At 71.0% G+C, this 16,492-nt stretch overlaps 1 protein-coding gene across 6 annotated transcripts; it reads right to left on the bottom strand.

The window, feature by feature from the left end:
- Positions 1 to 1,037: 1,037 nt before the first annotated feature.
- LRRC27 (leucine rich repeat containing 27) lies at positions 1,038 to 15,755 on the bottom strand. 6 transcript variants are annotated; one of them, XM_045854268.1, is made up of 11 exons: positions 15,679 to 15,755; positions 14,784 to 15,055; positions 13,053 to 13,183; positions 11,878 to 11,936; positions 11,365 to 11,499; positions 9,786 to 10,155; positions 8,770 to 8,916; positions 7,890 to 7,983; positions 7,324 to 7,442; positions 6,489 to 6,618; positions 1,038 to 1,174 (listed from the first exon to the last, which is right to left on the bottom strand). In XM_045854268.1, exons 2-11 carry the CDS (start codon positions 15,012 to 15,014, stop codon positions 1,124 to 1,126), a joined length of 1,467 nt encoding a protein of 488 aa, XP_045710224.1. In that variant the 5' UTR covers positions 15,015 to 15,055; positions 15,679 to 15,755; the 3' UTR covers positions 1,038 to 1,123. The 6 variants fall into 6 exon arrangements, with proteins under 6 accessions (XP_045710224.1, XP_045710223.1, XP_045710225.1 ...); XM_045854267.1 differs by lacking the exon at positions 15,679 to 15,755 and adding an exon at positions 15,247 to 15,529; XM_045854269.1 differs by lacking the exon at positions 15,679 to 15,755 and adding an exon at positions 15,247 to 15,529 and having other exon boundaries at positions 6,489 to 6,566.
- Positions 15,756 to 16,492: the final 737 nt, after the last annotated feature.

The raw sequence follows: 16,492 nt of genomic DNA, 5'->3' as shown, positions 1-16,492 counted from the left end.
GTCCCTGCCACCGGAGCAGCCAGCCAGACACACGGACGGGCACCGCAGGGCTGAGGCCAGGCCGGTCGCCACCACGGAGCGCTGACCCCGAGTTTCTTTATTGATCGGTTTGAGACACACACAGACGTCGACCTGCCGTTCCGCTCGCTCGTGCACTCGTCGGCTGACTCCTGCACGCGCCCCGACGGGGCTGAACCCGCGACCCCGGCGCGTCGGGACGGCGCCCCGACCGGCCTTTCTGCTGCAGCTGTCTCCCAGGCACCGGCTTCGCCCGCCCGGCTGCTGGGATTCTTGGGGCAAAGGGACTTCGGGGGGAGGCGGTGGCGTGGCTGCAGCTGGGCCCCGGGCGGGACATGTGTGTCCCAGAGACCGCAGGGGCGAGGAGGGCCTGGGGGCGGTGTCCCTCCGCCGGGGCAGTGCGTGCAGAGCAAGGCCCCGGACCCGACGGCGGCTGGACGCAGAGCCGGCGTGAGAGATGGCAGGGCCAAGGGCTGACCAGGGCCAAGGGCTGACCGGGGCGGGGTCTGGGCGCCCCTGGGGCGGGGGTGGCCCTGGCCGCATTCCACCATCGGCTCGCAGGGCAGGGGTCTGGCCCCAGGAAGGGTGAGAGTGCTCTGGAGGGACAGCGAGCTCACCACTGCCCCTCGTGGCTGTGTCGCCTGGCGGGAGTCGGCGAGTGGGTCCCCCCCCGCCCGTGGAAACAGCCGAGTCAGGGACGCCCCGGTCCCGGCTACGTTCGTAAGGGCCGGTCGCTAGAGACGAGCACGGGGGGCCTGGTTCGCAGTGTCCTCTTCCTCCTCCGACGGCAGCTGACACCTTCGGGGCCTCCAGAAAGCAGCGCAGGTGAAAAACAAAACACAAAAAGCAGGCTGCCTGCGCAGAGAGCCGTGGGGACAGGGAGACCACGGCCCCGGGACCCCGCACGCCCAGGGGAGCCCGCCGGCGCTGGGCCCAGCTGCCGGGCTGGAGACACATCTGTCAGCGCGCGCGGGACTCTGCCGTCAGCAGCTGTAAACGTTTTCAGGTGCTTAACACTTCGTGTTAGAAAATACGTCCTGAGGCCGTGCGGCCGGTGGGCGCGGTGGAAGGTCCCCGGGGAGGGCCGGGCGCTCACGGCGGCTGCTCACGGCGGCCCCGGGTTCTGCTTCACCGCCTCGTCCTGGAGCTTCCTGGCCTTCGGGGAGGGAAGGGGGGACAACGTTAGCCAGCCAGGCGGGCCGGGGCCAGCCTGCCGCGCACACTGTCCTGTGGAGGGCCCTGTCCCCCGAGACTTCTCTGGGTGGCTTGGCCCTGCCCTCGTGAGGACAGTCACACTCCCAGGGCCCACCCGAGGGTCCCTGTGCACAGCTGTCTGCCAGCCAGTGAGGAACGAGGGGAATCCACTCTCCTGGCCCCGCAGCCGGCACCAGCCCGACCGGCCGGCTGGCGGCGGTGCCACTGGAGACGCACGGCAGCCCGGAGGGGCGGGGCTGCAGTGGCCGCCCCACCGAGCACGGACGCGGCCGGCACCCCTGCCACAGAGGGAATCCCTGCGCCCGGGGCCTGGAGCAGGCTCTGCCCCAGGAGCCCTGGCCCCGGCCCATCCGCTGGGCCCGGGCGTGACGTGGAGGCGACAGGTGGCCCGCCGGTGGCCAGCGGCCAGCAGGGAGGAGCAGGCTCCTCCCGCCTCTGCCCTGGGAAGCTGCCCAGTGGCGCTGCGTCCGCGGTGCCTGCCCTCCCACCCCCAGGGAGGGCCTGTCCTCGCGGGGCCTCGGCCCCGTCTCCTGGGGCACAGCCTGGACCCCCGCCCGCGGCCCGGGCCCCGTCCCCGGTGCAGACGCGCCGCAGGCCCGGACACCGGGGTGGGCGGGCGTCCTCACGACCAGCGAGCGAACATGAGATGCTGCCAACCCCCTGCTTACGTTCTCTCCCTAAGACGTCTGTGTTCCTCGTGGGATCACTTACACTTTGCTTTCTCCGCCCTTGTCCCCGAGCCCTCTCAAACCTCCCCGCTCAAGTCCTTGGATGGCCCGTCTGCCCTGTGCAGACCCTGGGCCCCTGGCCCCCCGCCTGGAGGGGCTCCCCTCCCTGGACACAAACCCCTCCCTGTCCACCCTTGTTTGGGAGCGCGCACTTCGAAGAGGCTTCCGGAGAAGGACTAAGCAGGGAGTAGCTTTTTAAGTCCCTCCCTCCACGCTGGCCCTGGCTGCCGACTGGTCGGAGCAGACCACCACCAGACTGTGGACGCAGCCCCGCTCCCCAAGGGGCCACAGGGCCACGGGGCCATGGGGCCACGGGCCGGGCCTTCCCTCCCCATGCACTCAGGACGCGCCGCTCCCTCGGACGGATGGACGACACGGGGCCTTCGGTCTGGAGACTCGTCCCCTCCAGGGCCTGCGGCGCCCCCCGCCCCCGCCCCCGAGGGCTCTCGGGGACTCCGGGCAGCCGGCAGCCACTCCCGGGGACAGGCTCTCCTTTCTCCTCCGTTCTGCTTCCTCGGGACATGCTCAAACTCACCCATTTAAGTTCTTTGTAATTAAAATTTTTCTAACTCAGCCCCCAGAATCCCTGGTTATCTGAGCGTCCCGTTTCCACAGCTGCTTCCCGTCGCCATGTCTTCTGCCACGGCCCCGAGGGCGAGCCTGGTCTCGGTTCTGTTTCCCGCCACGTCTTCCTGTCCCAACGCACTCCCGCGGGTCTGTGGGCCTCAGCCTCGCTCCACCCGGGCCGTCCGTCCGTCCAGGCCGGGGCCCGTGACTCTCTCCCTCTGCTGATCCAGGCACCGGCCCACGGCTAAACACAGGGGCCGCTGGTGGGTGGGGCTTCCCGCTGGGAGGCGGCCCTGCCGGTCAGGGTGGGGCGGGGCAACCAGGGCCAGGGTTCCCAGGTCCTCTGTGCAGCCGGCCGCCCGATATCCTGGGCGAGGACCCCGCAGGCTCACGACTGCCGTGCACACCTGGCCCCAGCCGTGGAGGGGCCCGATCCCCACCACTGAGCATGCTCAGAAGGGTCTTGGGGCCTCGCCGGGGGGCTGGGGGGACTCCAGGCTGAACCTCTCTAGACCCCAAGTCTCCAGCGGAGTGGGTGGGCGTCAGGGAGCTAAGCGGGTGGCTGGGGCTGGGGACGGGCCACGGCCAGGGCATACCCAGCTCTCAGTGCGCTTTCAGTCTCACAGCCTGCGCCCTTGGGGCCTGCGGGAGGGGCTGCTGGCTCCCGAGGGGGTGCCTGGCGGCTGCCCCCACACTTCCCACCAGGTGGCTTCCTGCTTCCAGAGCGAGGCCACTGGCCTGGGCGTCAGGACGCAGGCTCAGGAGGTGGAGCGGGATCTGGGGGGACAGCTCTCAGGGCTGCAGACTGGCGCTCCCCGGCTCACTCCAGGACTCCACCTCAGGGCCCGTCATGGCTGCCCCAGGACCTGCCATTACGTGTGCATTCCAGGCAAGCTCTGGGAGTGCATGCGCCTCTCTGTTCACGTCCCGTTGACCAGAAGGTGGTCACGTGAGGTTGGAAGATGTGGCCTTTGGCAGGTGGCCTGCGCTCTGACATGCGACACTGGGAGCGTTGCCCGTCACGGTGGAGTTGCCACAGCCCCCGCCCCCCCGGGCCACACAACACGCCTGCTGCCAATGGCACCGCTCTCCTCTCTCGGCCCGGGGGTCCTGCGGGCGGCGTAAACGGACGTCGTTGGACAGGACCCTTGGTGGGCGCGTCTCGGGAAAACAGCTGCTAACTGGGGTCCTCCTGAAACACCTGCCCGCCCACCCGCCCTCGCCACGGCATCTCGGGAGCCCCCGCCCTGTGCACCGCACACCACGCCCCCACCCCTCCGGGTCGACTCGCGGGCCTGTGTCTGAGTCAGCGCGGCTGCAGCTGCTCAGAGGTGCAGACTCCCGTCGTGGGTCACGGCCCAGCCACAGGCCGGCAGCCGCGGAGGCAGGGATGGCCAGCCACGTGGGAAGACGAGAGTGAAACTGGCTGATGGGGGCCGTGTGCCCCCCACCACATTCCTGGGGTTTGAGCCTGTTCTCCCGTGGCCCCCCAGTTCCAGGACGGCCCGGCTCCGGGGCGGCGCGGCGCAGCAGGGTCTCCGAGGGACGCACGGGGGCGCACGGCACTTCCGTCTCCTTGCAGGTGCCGCGTGCGCACCGCCGCGAGTCCTGAGACCCCGCTGGGAACCAGACGCTGACACCAGATGTGAGACGCTCGACGGGATGTTTCAGCCACAGGCGAGCAGGGCCAGGCACGACCACCCCGTAGGCCCGGGCCCGAGCCCTGGGGGGCGCAGCGCGGAGCTGAGTGCGGGCTGCGGGCTCCCACGTGGGGGTCGCCGCGGTGCCGCTGCTCACCCCTCAGCCTCCCGGGCCTCAGGGTCCCGACCGGGACACGGGCCCCGCCTTCCTCGCGTGGCCGCTGGGCTGGTCTTGGACCGGTCCCGCCGCCTGGCCGCCGTGGCTGCCCGCCGGCCGCTCTCTGTGGGCCCCCGGACGCGCCCTCCCCGTCAGAGGGCGCCGGGGGAGCACGGCGCGGAGCACAAGGGCCACTGCCTGGGCTCCGGGCTCCAAGGAGACTCTTGCTGTCCAAACAGACTCGCCGCACCCGGGTTTCTCGGGGGGCCTCACGCGGCCCCACCAGGCGGCCTCCGCGTCTGCGCCGCAGACCCCCGCGGACCGTGTCTGGGGGCGTCCTCGCTGTCCGCCGGCCCGCTTTGGTTTTGGGTGCGTACGCAAACCGTCGTGCCCTTCGGGTCAAACTCCACTCATCCGTCGCTGTGCACCATCGGTGACTGGTTGGGGGGTGCTGACCTCGGACCCCAAGACCCTGCTGTAGCTGCCTTCTTGGTGGGTTTTCGGAACCATCTGCCTGGACAGTGACGCCGGCTGAGGACACAGACAGTTTCTCCTCTTCCCCCTCGAGCAGGACGCCGTCGCCCGTCCTGCGCCACTGTGATTGCTGGGCCCCCCGCCCAGTGCTGGAGGACGGTGAGGGGGTCGCCCCTGTTCCTGGCTGGGGTGGGGCGGGGCGGGTGGAAGCCTCTGGCGTCTCGTCAGAGTGTGACGTCGGCGGCAGCGCTGGTGCGCGTCCTTGGTCAACTTCAGGAGGTCCCCTCTGCGCCCAGTTCGCCGAGAGTTTTACGCAAACAGATGGAGGGTCTCATCATTGGCTTTCCCTGCTTCTGTCCCAGGGTTGTGGGACTCCCCCTCTTTAGTCCGTGGGTGTGGACGCTACGTAAGCTGACCGGGCAGCACTGGGCACGGCCGGCCGTGCACACCCGGGACGGGCCCCACCTGGTCCTCGTGGGAGGGCAACCCTCCTCACATGCCGAGGGGCCTGGTCTGAGCGCGCGCTGGTCAGGACTCGGCGTCTGTGGCCACGAGAGACCGGTCTGCGGGCCCCTCTCGGGCGACGTCTCCGTCTGGGTCCGGTGCCGGGGCCGTGCTGGCCCCGGGGGACTCCCGAGCGTCCTCCGGAGAGAACGCCGGGAGGAACTCAAACCACCCACGACCCTGCTCAAGGTTATCAGCTCGTCTTCTTCCGTAGCGATCCGCCGACCCAAACTTGTTCTTGCGAGTTTTGGCAGGTGGTGTCGTTGAAGGGGCCGGCCCATCTCAAGTGGGTTATCGGATCTGTGAGCACACGGGGTCGCTCGCCCCACAGACAGACCCCGGAGTCGGGGCCGGAGGCGGCGGGCCGGGCACACATGTGGAAACCCTGAGGGGCAGCGCCGGGGCGCCCGGACCAGAGTGGGCTGGCCTGGAGGTGCAGGGCTCCCCGGGCGGGGCAGGCAGGGTTGGAGGGGCGGCATCCCTGTGGAGTGACCCAGACCCTGCTTGGGCCTCAGGAGAGCAGGGACACGAGACGGGCCCTCTGGCAGGTTGTGGGGACTGTGCCACTGGCTCTGGGGACAGTCTCGGTGCAGCCCAGCACCAGCGGGGGGCCAGGCCAGTCTGGGGCAGCGCGGGGGCAGGTTTTTGAGAACAAGAGGTGCAGAGGCCTCCAGGATGGGCCCTGGCGATGCCCTCGAGGCCTGGCAATGCGGGGGGAGGGCAGCAGCTCCTCTCACGGGCTGGGCAGAGGGACTCAGTAGGGCTCACCCATCTCCGTGGCAGGATGGACGTCGCCTCCAGCTGGGCGGAGAGGGGCTGACCGTCCCACACAGACACCAGGCGCTCCGGTCCGCCAGGCCAGGCGAGGCCCGGCCCCGGTCGGTCCCCTAGGCAGCGGCAGCCCTGGGCCCCACCGGCCCTGCTGGCGCGAACGCTCAGAGAGGACCCGCAGACACGCCCCAGACACGCCCCAGACACGCCCCGCCGAGTCTCCACAGCTGCGGCGAAGCTGTGGCCAGGCCCTGGGCGACTCAGGGCCCCTGTGGGCTCCCACGGGGCACCGGGTGCGCCTCTCCCCTGAGCAGGCGCCCTGCTGGGGCCGACCCCCGCGGCGAGGCCCGAGAGCACCCGCACCCCCGGTCTTGGTGGCACCACCCGGCCGGAGGCAGAGCCGGCGACACTCACGATTTCCGGGTCCTCGGCAGCCTTCCGGATGGCCCCCAGCGGCGCCGGCCCTCCGAACACCGCTCGCTGCTCCCGCACCTGCCAGAGGTGCCGTCTCAGCCTGTCCTCCAGCGCCCCCTGGTGGCCGGCTCTGCGGAGACCAGGGCCACGCGCTCAGGCTGCCCTCAGACTTTCCGCTCCCAGCGGCGGCCGACGGCACTTTCCTTCCTCCCTCAGGCGTGCACGCTGCCCTGACACGGCGATGGCGACGAGGCCCCCCCTCGGCCACCCCCCCGCGCAGGCCCGGAAGTCCCCCCTACCCGACCACCGAGTGCTGCACAGTCAGGGCCCGTGCCCACGCAGCGGCGTGCATGTTCACGCCAGGGGCGCAGCGCCGGCGAACCCCCACCCGCGGGAGCGGGACACCGCACTGGGGCAGCCTTCTGAACACGGGTGCTCTGGGGCGTCGTGGCGTCAGGGCCGTCCCCCCCGCGCCCCGACCCCAGGCACAGGCAGTGCTGCTCGAGTGGCAGAGAGGCCGAGGCCCCGGCAGCACTTGCAGACGGCCGCGGGCAGGGGCGTCCCCTCGGGCCGAGAGGGCTCAGCCAGGAGGAGAGGGTGTGGGGGACGAAGACCCCGAGCAGCTGCTGTCCCTGCGGGGGGGGTCCCCAGGGGACGTGCGCACACGGGGGGGGGTGACGGGTCGAAGGGCCACAGCAGCCCCCACAGGTCTGGGCCCCGCCCATCAGGCGCTGGTGGAGCGCCGAGGCCTCTGAGCCGGGGTGGGCCGGTGGGGTGGTGGGGGCCTGAGCTCTGGGGGCACCCACACGCCCGCCCGCCCGCCCCAGGGACCAACCTCAGCGTGTCGCCGCCTCGCAGGGGCCTCTCCTTGCCCTGCGCCCTCTGTCCAGGCGGGTGCGCCGGCGCTCTCGCCTTGTCCGGCAGATCTGCGGCGAAGGGCCCCTCGGATGCCACCTAGGGGAACGCGGCACGGTGCTCGCGGGTCCCAGGGGTTGCCGCCATGGGCACAGACGCCGTCCCCGAGGACACCGAGGGGTGACTGCAGGACAGCAGCTCCTGCCCTGCGGTCACCCCCAGCCTTGGTCTCGGGCCGGAAGGCCCCCGCAGCGCCCGGGGCCGCTCCCAGGAGGCCTCGAAGGCAGAAACACACGAGCGGCCAGGGCTCAGGCCTGGGGAACCGAGGGCACGAGGCGCCGCACAACCACTGCTCAGCGGCCGAGTGCCCGGCCTCCCGGCGGCCGAGAGGACCAAGGGCGGAGACCCGGCGAGATGCCCGAGGGCACACTGGGCTCCCGCCGGCACCCACCGCACCGCAGGGCTGACCGGCGAGCCCAGCACTCAGCCGTGGGGCTGTTGGCCGCCCCCCACCCCGCACGGCCACCGCCCGCCTGCCCCACGCACCAGCGTCCGCCGGGGAGGCCGCAGCCGGCCGAGCTCCTCCTTCCTCCTCAGCGCCTGGGCCTGCTCCCGCCACCGCTGCAGGACCCGCTGGTCTCTGGAGAGAGATAGCACGTCAGTGGGGGGGGGGGGGGCGCTGCAGAGTTCACACGCGTTTCTACCGTCAGGCACCAGGCTTCACGCGAGAGCCTTCGACTCCCGGTCCGTCCGCCCAGAGGGCCAACGCCCGCCCGACGCACACCCCAGGCAGAACAGGCGCCCCCCGGCCTCCGCCGGGCAAGGCGACAGGAGGCCAGGCCCCGGGAAGGTTTACTCACAACGGGCCGCCCCCCGCACAGGGGCAGGGGTCCCCGGGCTGCACAGGAGGCAGCGGGGCTGCAGCCACCCCAGGCCCCTGGACGGGGGAGGAGAGGCTGCCGGAATCCAAGTGAGGAGCATGGTCAGGCCACCGGGAGGGACCCAGCAGGCCCCAGGGGCACTCACAGGGAGGGGTGGGGGTGTCAAGTGCTCCCTCCTGCCCGACCCCGGCCAGGGCCCCCCACTGGCCAACCCAACCAGAAAGAGAGGCGCCCCCGGGCGTTGTGGGAGAGGTCCATGCCGGCCTGCAGGCCTCCCGAGGCCCGGAGCGCAGGGAGGGTGGTCAGCCGGCAGGGCAGGGCAGAGACTGAGCGCGGACGTGACTGACGAGACGCAACTTTCAAGCAGCCTCCCTCAGAGTCACCTGCCGGCCAGGGCGTTGAACGGCGAGGAGGGCGGGTGAGGAAGAAGGAGGCATCGAAGGCAAGGGAAGGCGGCAGGCAGGCAGGCAGGCAAGCGAGGTGGGGGGCGGGCACGAGGGGCCCGGGGGCGGGGCGGGGAGAGGCCCCCCCCGCCAAGGGCTGACCTCCTGCGCTGCTCCATCAGCGCCTGCTTCTCCTGCAGCTCCCGCAGCGCCGAGGCCCGCCTCTCCTCCAGCCGCCCCGCCCAGCTCGCCGCCAGGTACGCCGAGGCCGGGCCGGGCAGGGCGCCCCGGAAGGAGGGCGCCGTCCTTCTGCAACGACACGGGGTGCGTGCAGCCGAGCACCCGGCACACGCAGAGGACCACGCAGCAGGCAGACACACGCCAGAGCCCACGCACGGCCCGAGAGCTGGGCTCGCGGCCGTCTGCACGCGGGGCCGGCCGTGGCGGCCCCCGATGGCGTGCCCCCCCGCACTCCCGCCCCCAGCGCCAGGCGGCCCCAGGGCTGCGGGCTCTGCCCGGCTCCCGAGTGACCCGGACGCGCGCTCACTGCCGCTCACAACGAAAACGACAGCGGAGGGAGGAGGAGGTCGCTCACAGCAGGCCAGACAGTCCCGCCCCTGAGTGGACGACGCCGGACAGACGGCCGGGCAGCCGTGGAGACCTGCGTGACCTGCTCCCGCACCCCCGGGGCTGCGACCGGCGACACCGCAAACGTGCGTGCCCGGGAAACCGCGAGCCCCCAGGACAGGCGGGAGGAGCGCAGTGGGCGCCCGGCCCGGCCGCCTTTCCCGCGGACGGCGGGCTCCGGGGCTCCGGGGCTCCTCGGCCCCGGCCTGCTCAGACCGGCCGCTCACACAGCAGACCACACGCACACGACACACATGGTGCACGTGTGCGGCACACACACATGCATGTGCAACATGCGGTGAACACGCGTGCCACACAGTGCACACACGCTCTCTCAGACACACGGGACTGGGGCTCTTCCGCTGCGTGTCTGCCTCATCGGGGCCGCGCGGGGCTGACTCGAACCCGCAGCGCGGCTGGGACCCACATGCAGCCGGTGACGGTGGCGCAGCAGACACCCCCCACCCGGCGTCTTCGCGGTTACCAAGTGGTTTCCAGCCTCGCGGAGACCGAGGAGAGCCCCCCTGCCCGCCCCAGGCTCCGGGACGCACCTGAGGGCCGGCCGAGGGCCGGGGCGCGCTTCCTCCCGGCCGCCGCGCAGCATGGCCCGCAGGTTCGGGGGCAGCTCGACCGCCAGGAGCTGGTTTTCCAGGACCTCCGCCTGCTCCTTCTCCACGATCTCCTGCCGCAGCTTCCAGAAGCGCCTGAGCTCCTCCTCCGTCGGCCAGTCTTCGCCAGACCGGGCGCACCTCCGGGGCTCGCTCAGCTCCGCAGCTTCCGGGAGCCCAGCCCCCTCCGGCTCCTGGGAGTCTGTGGTCTCTCTGTTGGGTGCGTGCTCTTTGGGCGAGTCCCAGCGGGGATGCGGCGGCTGGCTCTGGCTCTGGCTCTGGCTTGGGGCCGTCTTTTCAGGGGGCGGGGGCGCTGGTGAGACAAAGCCCCGACTCAGCCGACCCCGCTGCCATGCCGGCCCCACCTCTGCCAGTTACCCCGGTCTCTGCCCGCCCGGAGCCCACGCGCCTGCTGGGCTGGCCGGCGGCGCGCTGGTGGGCTTCTAAACAGGCTCACCTCCGGCTCCGGGTGAACTCCGTGAGAGCCCACCGGCCTGCAGCGCACCGCCCGTGGTCTCTGCCGGGCTCCGCGTCAGGACGGGGAGCCACAGCGCCCCACAGACGGGGGTCTGCTGGCCGCCCAAGGCCCCTGCTGCGTGCACAGACGCCCGACAGGACGGGGGGCCCCCAAACCTGGGCCGGCACGGGCTCCCCAGGCAGACAGCCGCGTCCACCCCAGACACACTCTCGACAGCGCGGACCACCGCCGCTCTCCTAACAGTGCCTCTGGGTGGCTCTCGTACCAGTGACCACAGCCTCGGCCTCCCGAGCCCCCCCCATCCCCCGCCCCCCGCTTCCCACTTCTCGCCCTTCCCACGTTGACTGCGCGTCGACGGCAAACACAGAAGAGCAACGGGCTGAGACGCAACAAGGGCGGCGGCGGCCTCAGAGGCCCGTCGCTCCCCGAAACCCTGCTCTCCAGAAAGCATTCCCAGCGCCAGGGACTCGCCGTCTCTTCCTCACGGAGAAGCTGTCTCCAAGCGCAGCGTCCGGGAGGCGAGCTCGGCAGACGAAACGGGCGAAGGCCTGGGGTCGTCGCTGTGCCCACCCCGCGCGACCCCGTGGCCAGGGTCTCCTGTGGGACACGTGCTGGGGCCACACGGGACCCACGACACACGCATGCATGGGACGGCACACACCCGACACTGCGTGCTCCCGACCACCGCGTGCACGGGGCTGCTGTTTTTAAAGAAGAACCGTTACGACCCGGGTAGCCACGGCCTGAGGACGAGCCACCGTTCAGACGGGGCCCTGACGCAGCCTGGGGTGAGGGCTGTTCCGTGATGTTCACGCCAGGGGACCTGCGCCCAAACCCACCCAGACCGGCCCTGAAACAGGCCCTGGGGACGCCGCTGGCAGCACAGGGCCGGGAAAGACGCGGCCCCGCTGGCCGGCAGGGAGGCCGCTCGGGGCCCAGGTGCCGGGAGAGTCCGGCAAGGACGCGGGAGGCCCCCGGGCCCCGGCCACGAGAAGCGCTGACCCCGGTTCCCGTGCAGGTCGCCACGGGAACTGCCCCACCGACCTCGAGGCGCCGGCTCCGTGGCGCAGGCGCGCAGGAAGCTCAGGATGGCGGCCGGGCCCTTCTGCACCACGAGCTGGGGCGGGAACTCCACGGGGCAGCACCTCAGGTTCAGGGCCCGCAGTGTCCTCACGTTGCCTGCGGGGGGAGAGCCGGCCGCGTCTCACGGGCCGCCCGCGCGCCGGGGACGCCGGGCGGCGACTGCCTGCACGCCAGGGAGAGGAAGGCCCTGCTGAGGGCTGTGGGCGAGACGACGGGCCCGGGGCCCGAGGTTTGCGCCGGAGAGAAGCTGCAAAGGGGGCGGATCCGCAGGCCCAGGCCAGCCCGGCCGCAGAACTAGGTCAGTCGCACAGGCGGGAGCCGCAGCCGAGGCCCTGGGGCGAAAGCACAGCACGAGGCTGACGGGACACACGTCCCAATGTCGGGCCCCGGGGCCCGCGGGCGCGTGCATGCCCCCCCACAGCCCCAGCGACCGCGTGTCACAACCTCCTCTTACTGCGTCGCTGCAGCACTCACCCAGCTCCACAGGTAACATCTTGATGGGATTCCTTTCTAGGAGCAACGTCTTCAAATACCTTTAAAACAAAACAAAAGAGGCATCGTTTAAAAAGCAGAGGATCAAGTGGCCATCCTAAGCGACGCCTTGCCTTCGCGTGAAGGGGGCGGGTCTGCGGAACGAGCGAGCACGGGTCTCCCCGGCCCCGCCCACACCGGGCCCACCCACAGGCCCAGGCCCCGCAGGCTCCCGGTGGCCTCCTGGCTTCCGCCGCCGTCACTCCCGTGCGCACTGGGGCCGCCCTAGCACACTTCCCTTCCGCCCCTGCCCACATCCAACCTGCCCCCGCCGCTCCTTCGCCCCGCCTCGTCCAGGGCGTCACCCCTTGCTCGGGCTGCCGCAGTGGCTTCCCCGCCGGCCCCTTGCCCCTCCGAGAAGCCAGGGCAAACCCCAGCCCTCCACTCAAACCCTCTGTCGGAATGAAATCTGAAACAGCAGCCACGGCCTGTGAGCTGGGCCGACCCTTGGTGACTACACCCCCCTCCCACTGTCCCACCCCGGGGCCTTTGGGTGCTTCCTTTGCCCGGAGGCACTGACACGGAGGGAGGGCCTCAGCTGTCTCTCGCAAGGTGCCAATGGAGAGAGGACACTAGCAGCAGGACTGAGCCCCGGAGGGGCGGGGCCAGGAGGGCAGGGGCCTCGGCGCACATGGCTCCGGGAGGCAGGGAGGAGGCCAGCCACCTGCCGGCTGCCGGGCAGGGCCCACACGGAGTGGACAGCGAGGTGCGGCGTCTGATCTGGATGTGGGGGCGCCGGGGGTCCCTGGAGCCCGGGCAGCGGAGAGCACACACCCACTTTTCCAAAAGGGGAGGAATCCTCACTGTTCACCCAGAAGCAGCAGGACGCACAGGGGCCCCAGGGGGCCGAGGGCCCTGCTGGGCCTCCCACCCTTCGGGCGGCTCCACACTGAGGGTCACAGGTGGAAGCAGACACCGCAGAACGGGCATGGCCGGCCCAGCGAAGGCACGGTGGCCACCCGAGTCCCCTGCGCCTCTAAGTGTCCTGTGCCCGCGGCCGTCACACCTTCTGGCCGGCCTCAACGACACTACGAAGCGACTCTACTCTGACCTCAGACTTCGGCCGGGGGAAGGCGGTCGGCAGATGCTCGGAGGGCCGGGGCGCCCGGGTGACGTGCCTGTGCGAGCCCACCCCAGGGGGCAGCGCCTCGATCCTGTTGTGCCGCAGGTCCAGCCAGGTGAGGCTTGGCAGCAGCTGGAAGAAGTCCGGGGGGATGGCACGCAAGGCGTTTCTCTGGAGGTGCAGTTGCTTCCGGGGGAGAAAAAGGCCCGTTTCAAACACGGGGCACCCTGAGCGCGTTTCCGACAGAGCCACGAGGCCCTGCAGTCGCACGGGTCGCGCGGCAGAGAACCTGAGATGTCCCACCTTCCGCGGCTTACCCAGCAGCTGCGGGACCGAGCGTGAGTCTCTGGGACCCGTGCGCCGCTGTCGGGGCCCAGGGCGCATCCTGACCTGCAGATGCTGCCTCCTGCACAAGGGCCGGCAGCTCACGCACCACCGTGTGCACACGCCGCTTCTAAGAAGCCCCCAAACACCAACCAAACTCTCTCCCTCCCTCCTGGTCCTGTGGCAGCCCTGCCCAGTGAGGGGCAGCCGTGGCTGGGCCCGGGGACGTGTCCCCAGGAAAGGGCTGGAGGACACACCCTAGGTCGTCTGCTGTGCCGCCACCTGTGGTCAGCAGCCACACAAGGACAACCCCAAGCCGCTGTCCCAGGGTGCTGGACGCCTCAGCCCAGGGGGGTTGAGCCGCCAGCGCAGAGGAGGCAGCGGCTCAGGAGGGAGGGGACAGAACTCTGGGCACCGACGGGGAACTGCACATGTGACGTCAGAGCCACAGTGCGGAGGGCAATAGGGAAGTCGTGACACCTCCACTGCTGCTGCGTGTGCCCATGTCCCGCTGTTGCACGTGCGTGTGAGCTGCTCTACTGCGCCAGCAGGGCACGGGCGCTTGCAACACTGGCCTGGGAGCCAGGCTTTCTGGGTTCGAATCCAGCCTCTGAAACCTGTTAGCTGTTTGACTTGGAACAAGTTCCCAAACCTCTCTGAGCGCAAGTCCTCACCCATGAAATAGGTCATGGGACCCACCTCCTGGGTGCACTGGGGGAGCAGGGCGCGGCACCCAGCAATGCCCGGCCAGCACCCGTCGTGACGGTGCTGCTGTTCCCACTGCAGACCCCGAGCCTGGCGGGCACTGCCATGCTGCTGGGCGCACTCAGGAGTGTCAGCCGACAGCTGGACAGGGCAGCACGTCGGGTGTGTGACGGGTAGTGGACGCTGCACTTTACCTGTCTTATCACTGAATCCTTCTGACCACCCATGGAAAGTCTCTCACTCCCCCTTCCAGGGGAGACAGATAAGGCCCCGCTGACGACGGGGCCACCAGAGGACCGGGCGAGCCCCCTCGCCACCTCCCCGCATAGCTGGGACCCGACCCCAGAGTCACAGGCGGTGATGGGCTCGTCTGGCAAAGCGCCAGGCACGGGACACCAGCCAAGCAGGCGGGCGAGAAGCAGTCTCCACCGGTTCAGTGTTGCCTGGGGCTTCAGGGACTTGTGTTTTAAATGGGAGACTGGGGGTGTTTCCGGCCGTGGTGCCCACCACCGGCTCTTTGGTCCCCGAGACGTTCTTGAGGAGAGAGGACATCGGAGCCCGACCCTGCGAGGGGCCCCCATTGGCCGGTCCCCATGTGCACTGAGCAGGACACAGACCCTGCGGAAGGAACTCTCTCGCTCATTCTAGAATTTCTCTCCTGGAGAGAAGGCTGCCCTGCCCATGAGAGCCCGGGGTGAGGCGCTCATTTGCATCTGCACAGCGCGGGGCACACAGCACGCCAAGACGCGCCGCTTACTTTAAGGGTGGGAATTTTGAGGACGTCTCCCAGGTGCTGAAGTCCGTTTTGACTCAGGTCCAGGACTGGCAGGGAGGAGAAGAGGGCCCCCGGCACCCTCCCGGGACTGTCTGTGGAGGGCGAGGCCGGCGGGCTCCCCGCAGGCGCGGCGCTGCTCTCCCCCGTGGCGCAGCTCTCCGAGGCGGCGCTGCCGTCCGGGGCCGCAGCAGCCCCGGCGCCGGTTCCCTCCATCCGTCTGCGGGAGGACACGCCCCTGCGCGGCCACCGCTCACCTGCAGACGGGAGGGGACACGGCACAGTTAGGACCGCGGCTCGTTCACGGGTGGCGGGGCTAGCGGCACGGCCGGCCCGCTTACAAAACCCTCCTCTTAGATCGGCATCGTCAAGCCGACTTTTAAGTGAAGTTGGCTTAAAAACTCCTGGGACGCGGGGAAGGCTCCGATTACTCCGTCCCGCCGCTCACTCGGTCCCGTGGAGCCCTGCGAGGTGACTGTCTGCGCCCGGGGAGCGCGGAACAGTAGCGGCCGCGTCGGAGAGGAAACGGGTCGGCCGGGGCCCGAGTCCGTCCACAGCGCCCTCCTCCCCAGGACCCGGCTTCAGGCCCCGCCCCGACGGCGTGGGGACGGCCCGGCGGTGCGGGCCGGGGTCGGGCCGGGGCAGTCGCCGCCCTTCCCTGCGCCGCCCTTCCTTCTCCGGGCCCCCGGCGGCCGGGACCGCCCCAACGCCCCCGACGGGAACGACGTCTGGAAACCCGGAGGAGCACAGCCACGGGCGCGGCGCGCGCCGCCGAGGCCGCGCCAGGGGCCGGGCGGTCCAGCCCTCGGGGCGCGGCCGGCCCCGGGCGCCGCCTTCCTCCCGCCTCCCGCCCCGGCCGCCAGCTACGCGCCCCTCTCACCTGCGGCGTCTCCCTCCCCGCCCCTCACCGGCGGCTCCTCCCTCACTGGCACACCCGGCCGCCGCGAGCGCCGGCGCAGAGCTGCAGCCGAACAATGGAGGCCGCCGGCGCCCGCGGTCGCCATGGAGACGCGTGCGGTACGGGTCCCCGCAGGCGACAAGCCGCGCGGGGGGTGTGGTGCGCGTGCGCTCGGGGCTCCTGCCGGCCGCCGCGCTCTGCCGGGTCCCAGCGCTGGCCCACTGCAGCCCGCGATCTTCGGGGCAGGGGCGAGTGCGCCGGAGCCCGGAGAGCCACGGGGCCCGAGGACACCCGAGCGCACGGGAAAGTCGCTTTTCGGGCCTGCCGCCGGTGTCCAGAACTCGAAAGCCCGCGCGTGTCTAACTGGGCGCCTCACGGGCAGACCTGGGTCCTCCAGTGTCTCGTCGTGCCGTCACAGGGGGCAGCGGGCACACACCTTGGCTCCACCCGTGGGTGCAGGGCGTGGCGGGCAGGGGCAATTGGAGGTAGACTGAGGGCAGACGACCTGCTGCAAACTGGACGCCCGGAGCTCCGGCCGGAGCCCCAGGATGGGTCGTCCCCGTGGGTGTCCTGCCGGAGCCGCGCCGTCCCCCCATCCAGCAGGCAGGATTCGCCCCCCACCCGGGAGCCGGAGAAGCAGAAAGCTGCCCTCCTGCCTCCCACAGCGAGGACCACGGGCCGCAGCCACACCTGGGCGCCGGCCCTGCCCTTCCCGGTGTAAAGACGTCAGGGCTGCTGCCCGCCCCCCGATCTCACGAGAAATTCCTCTGGTAGCCCGGCTAGAAGACCCCGGGAA

Source organism: Phyllostomus hastatus, unplaced genomic scaffold, assembly GCF_019186645.2.
Source record: "Phyllostomus hastatus isolate PE091 unplaced genomic scaffold, TTU_PhHast_1.1 phas_scaffold_1066, whole genome shotgun sequence".
Classification (NCBI taxonomy): domain Eukaryota; kingdom Metazoa; phylum Chordata; class Mammalia; order Chiroptera; family Phyllostomidae; genus Phyllostomus; species Phyllostomus hastatus.
This window is presented reverse-complemented; position numbering and strand designations above follow the sequence as displayed.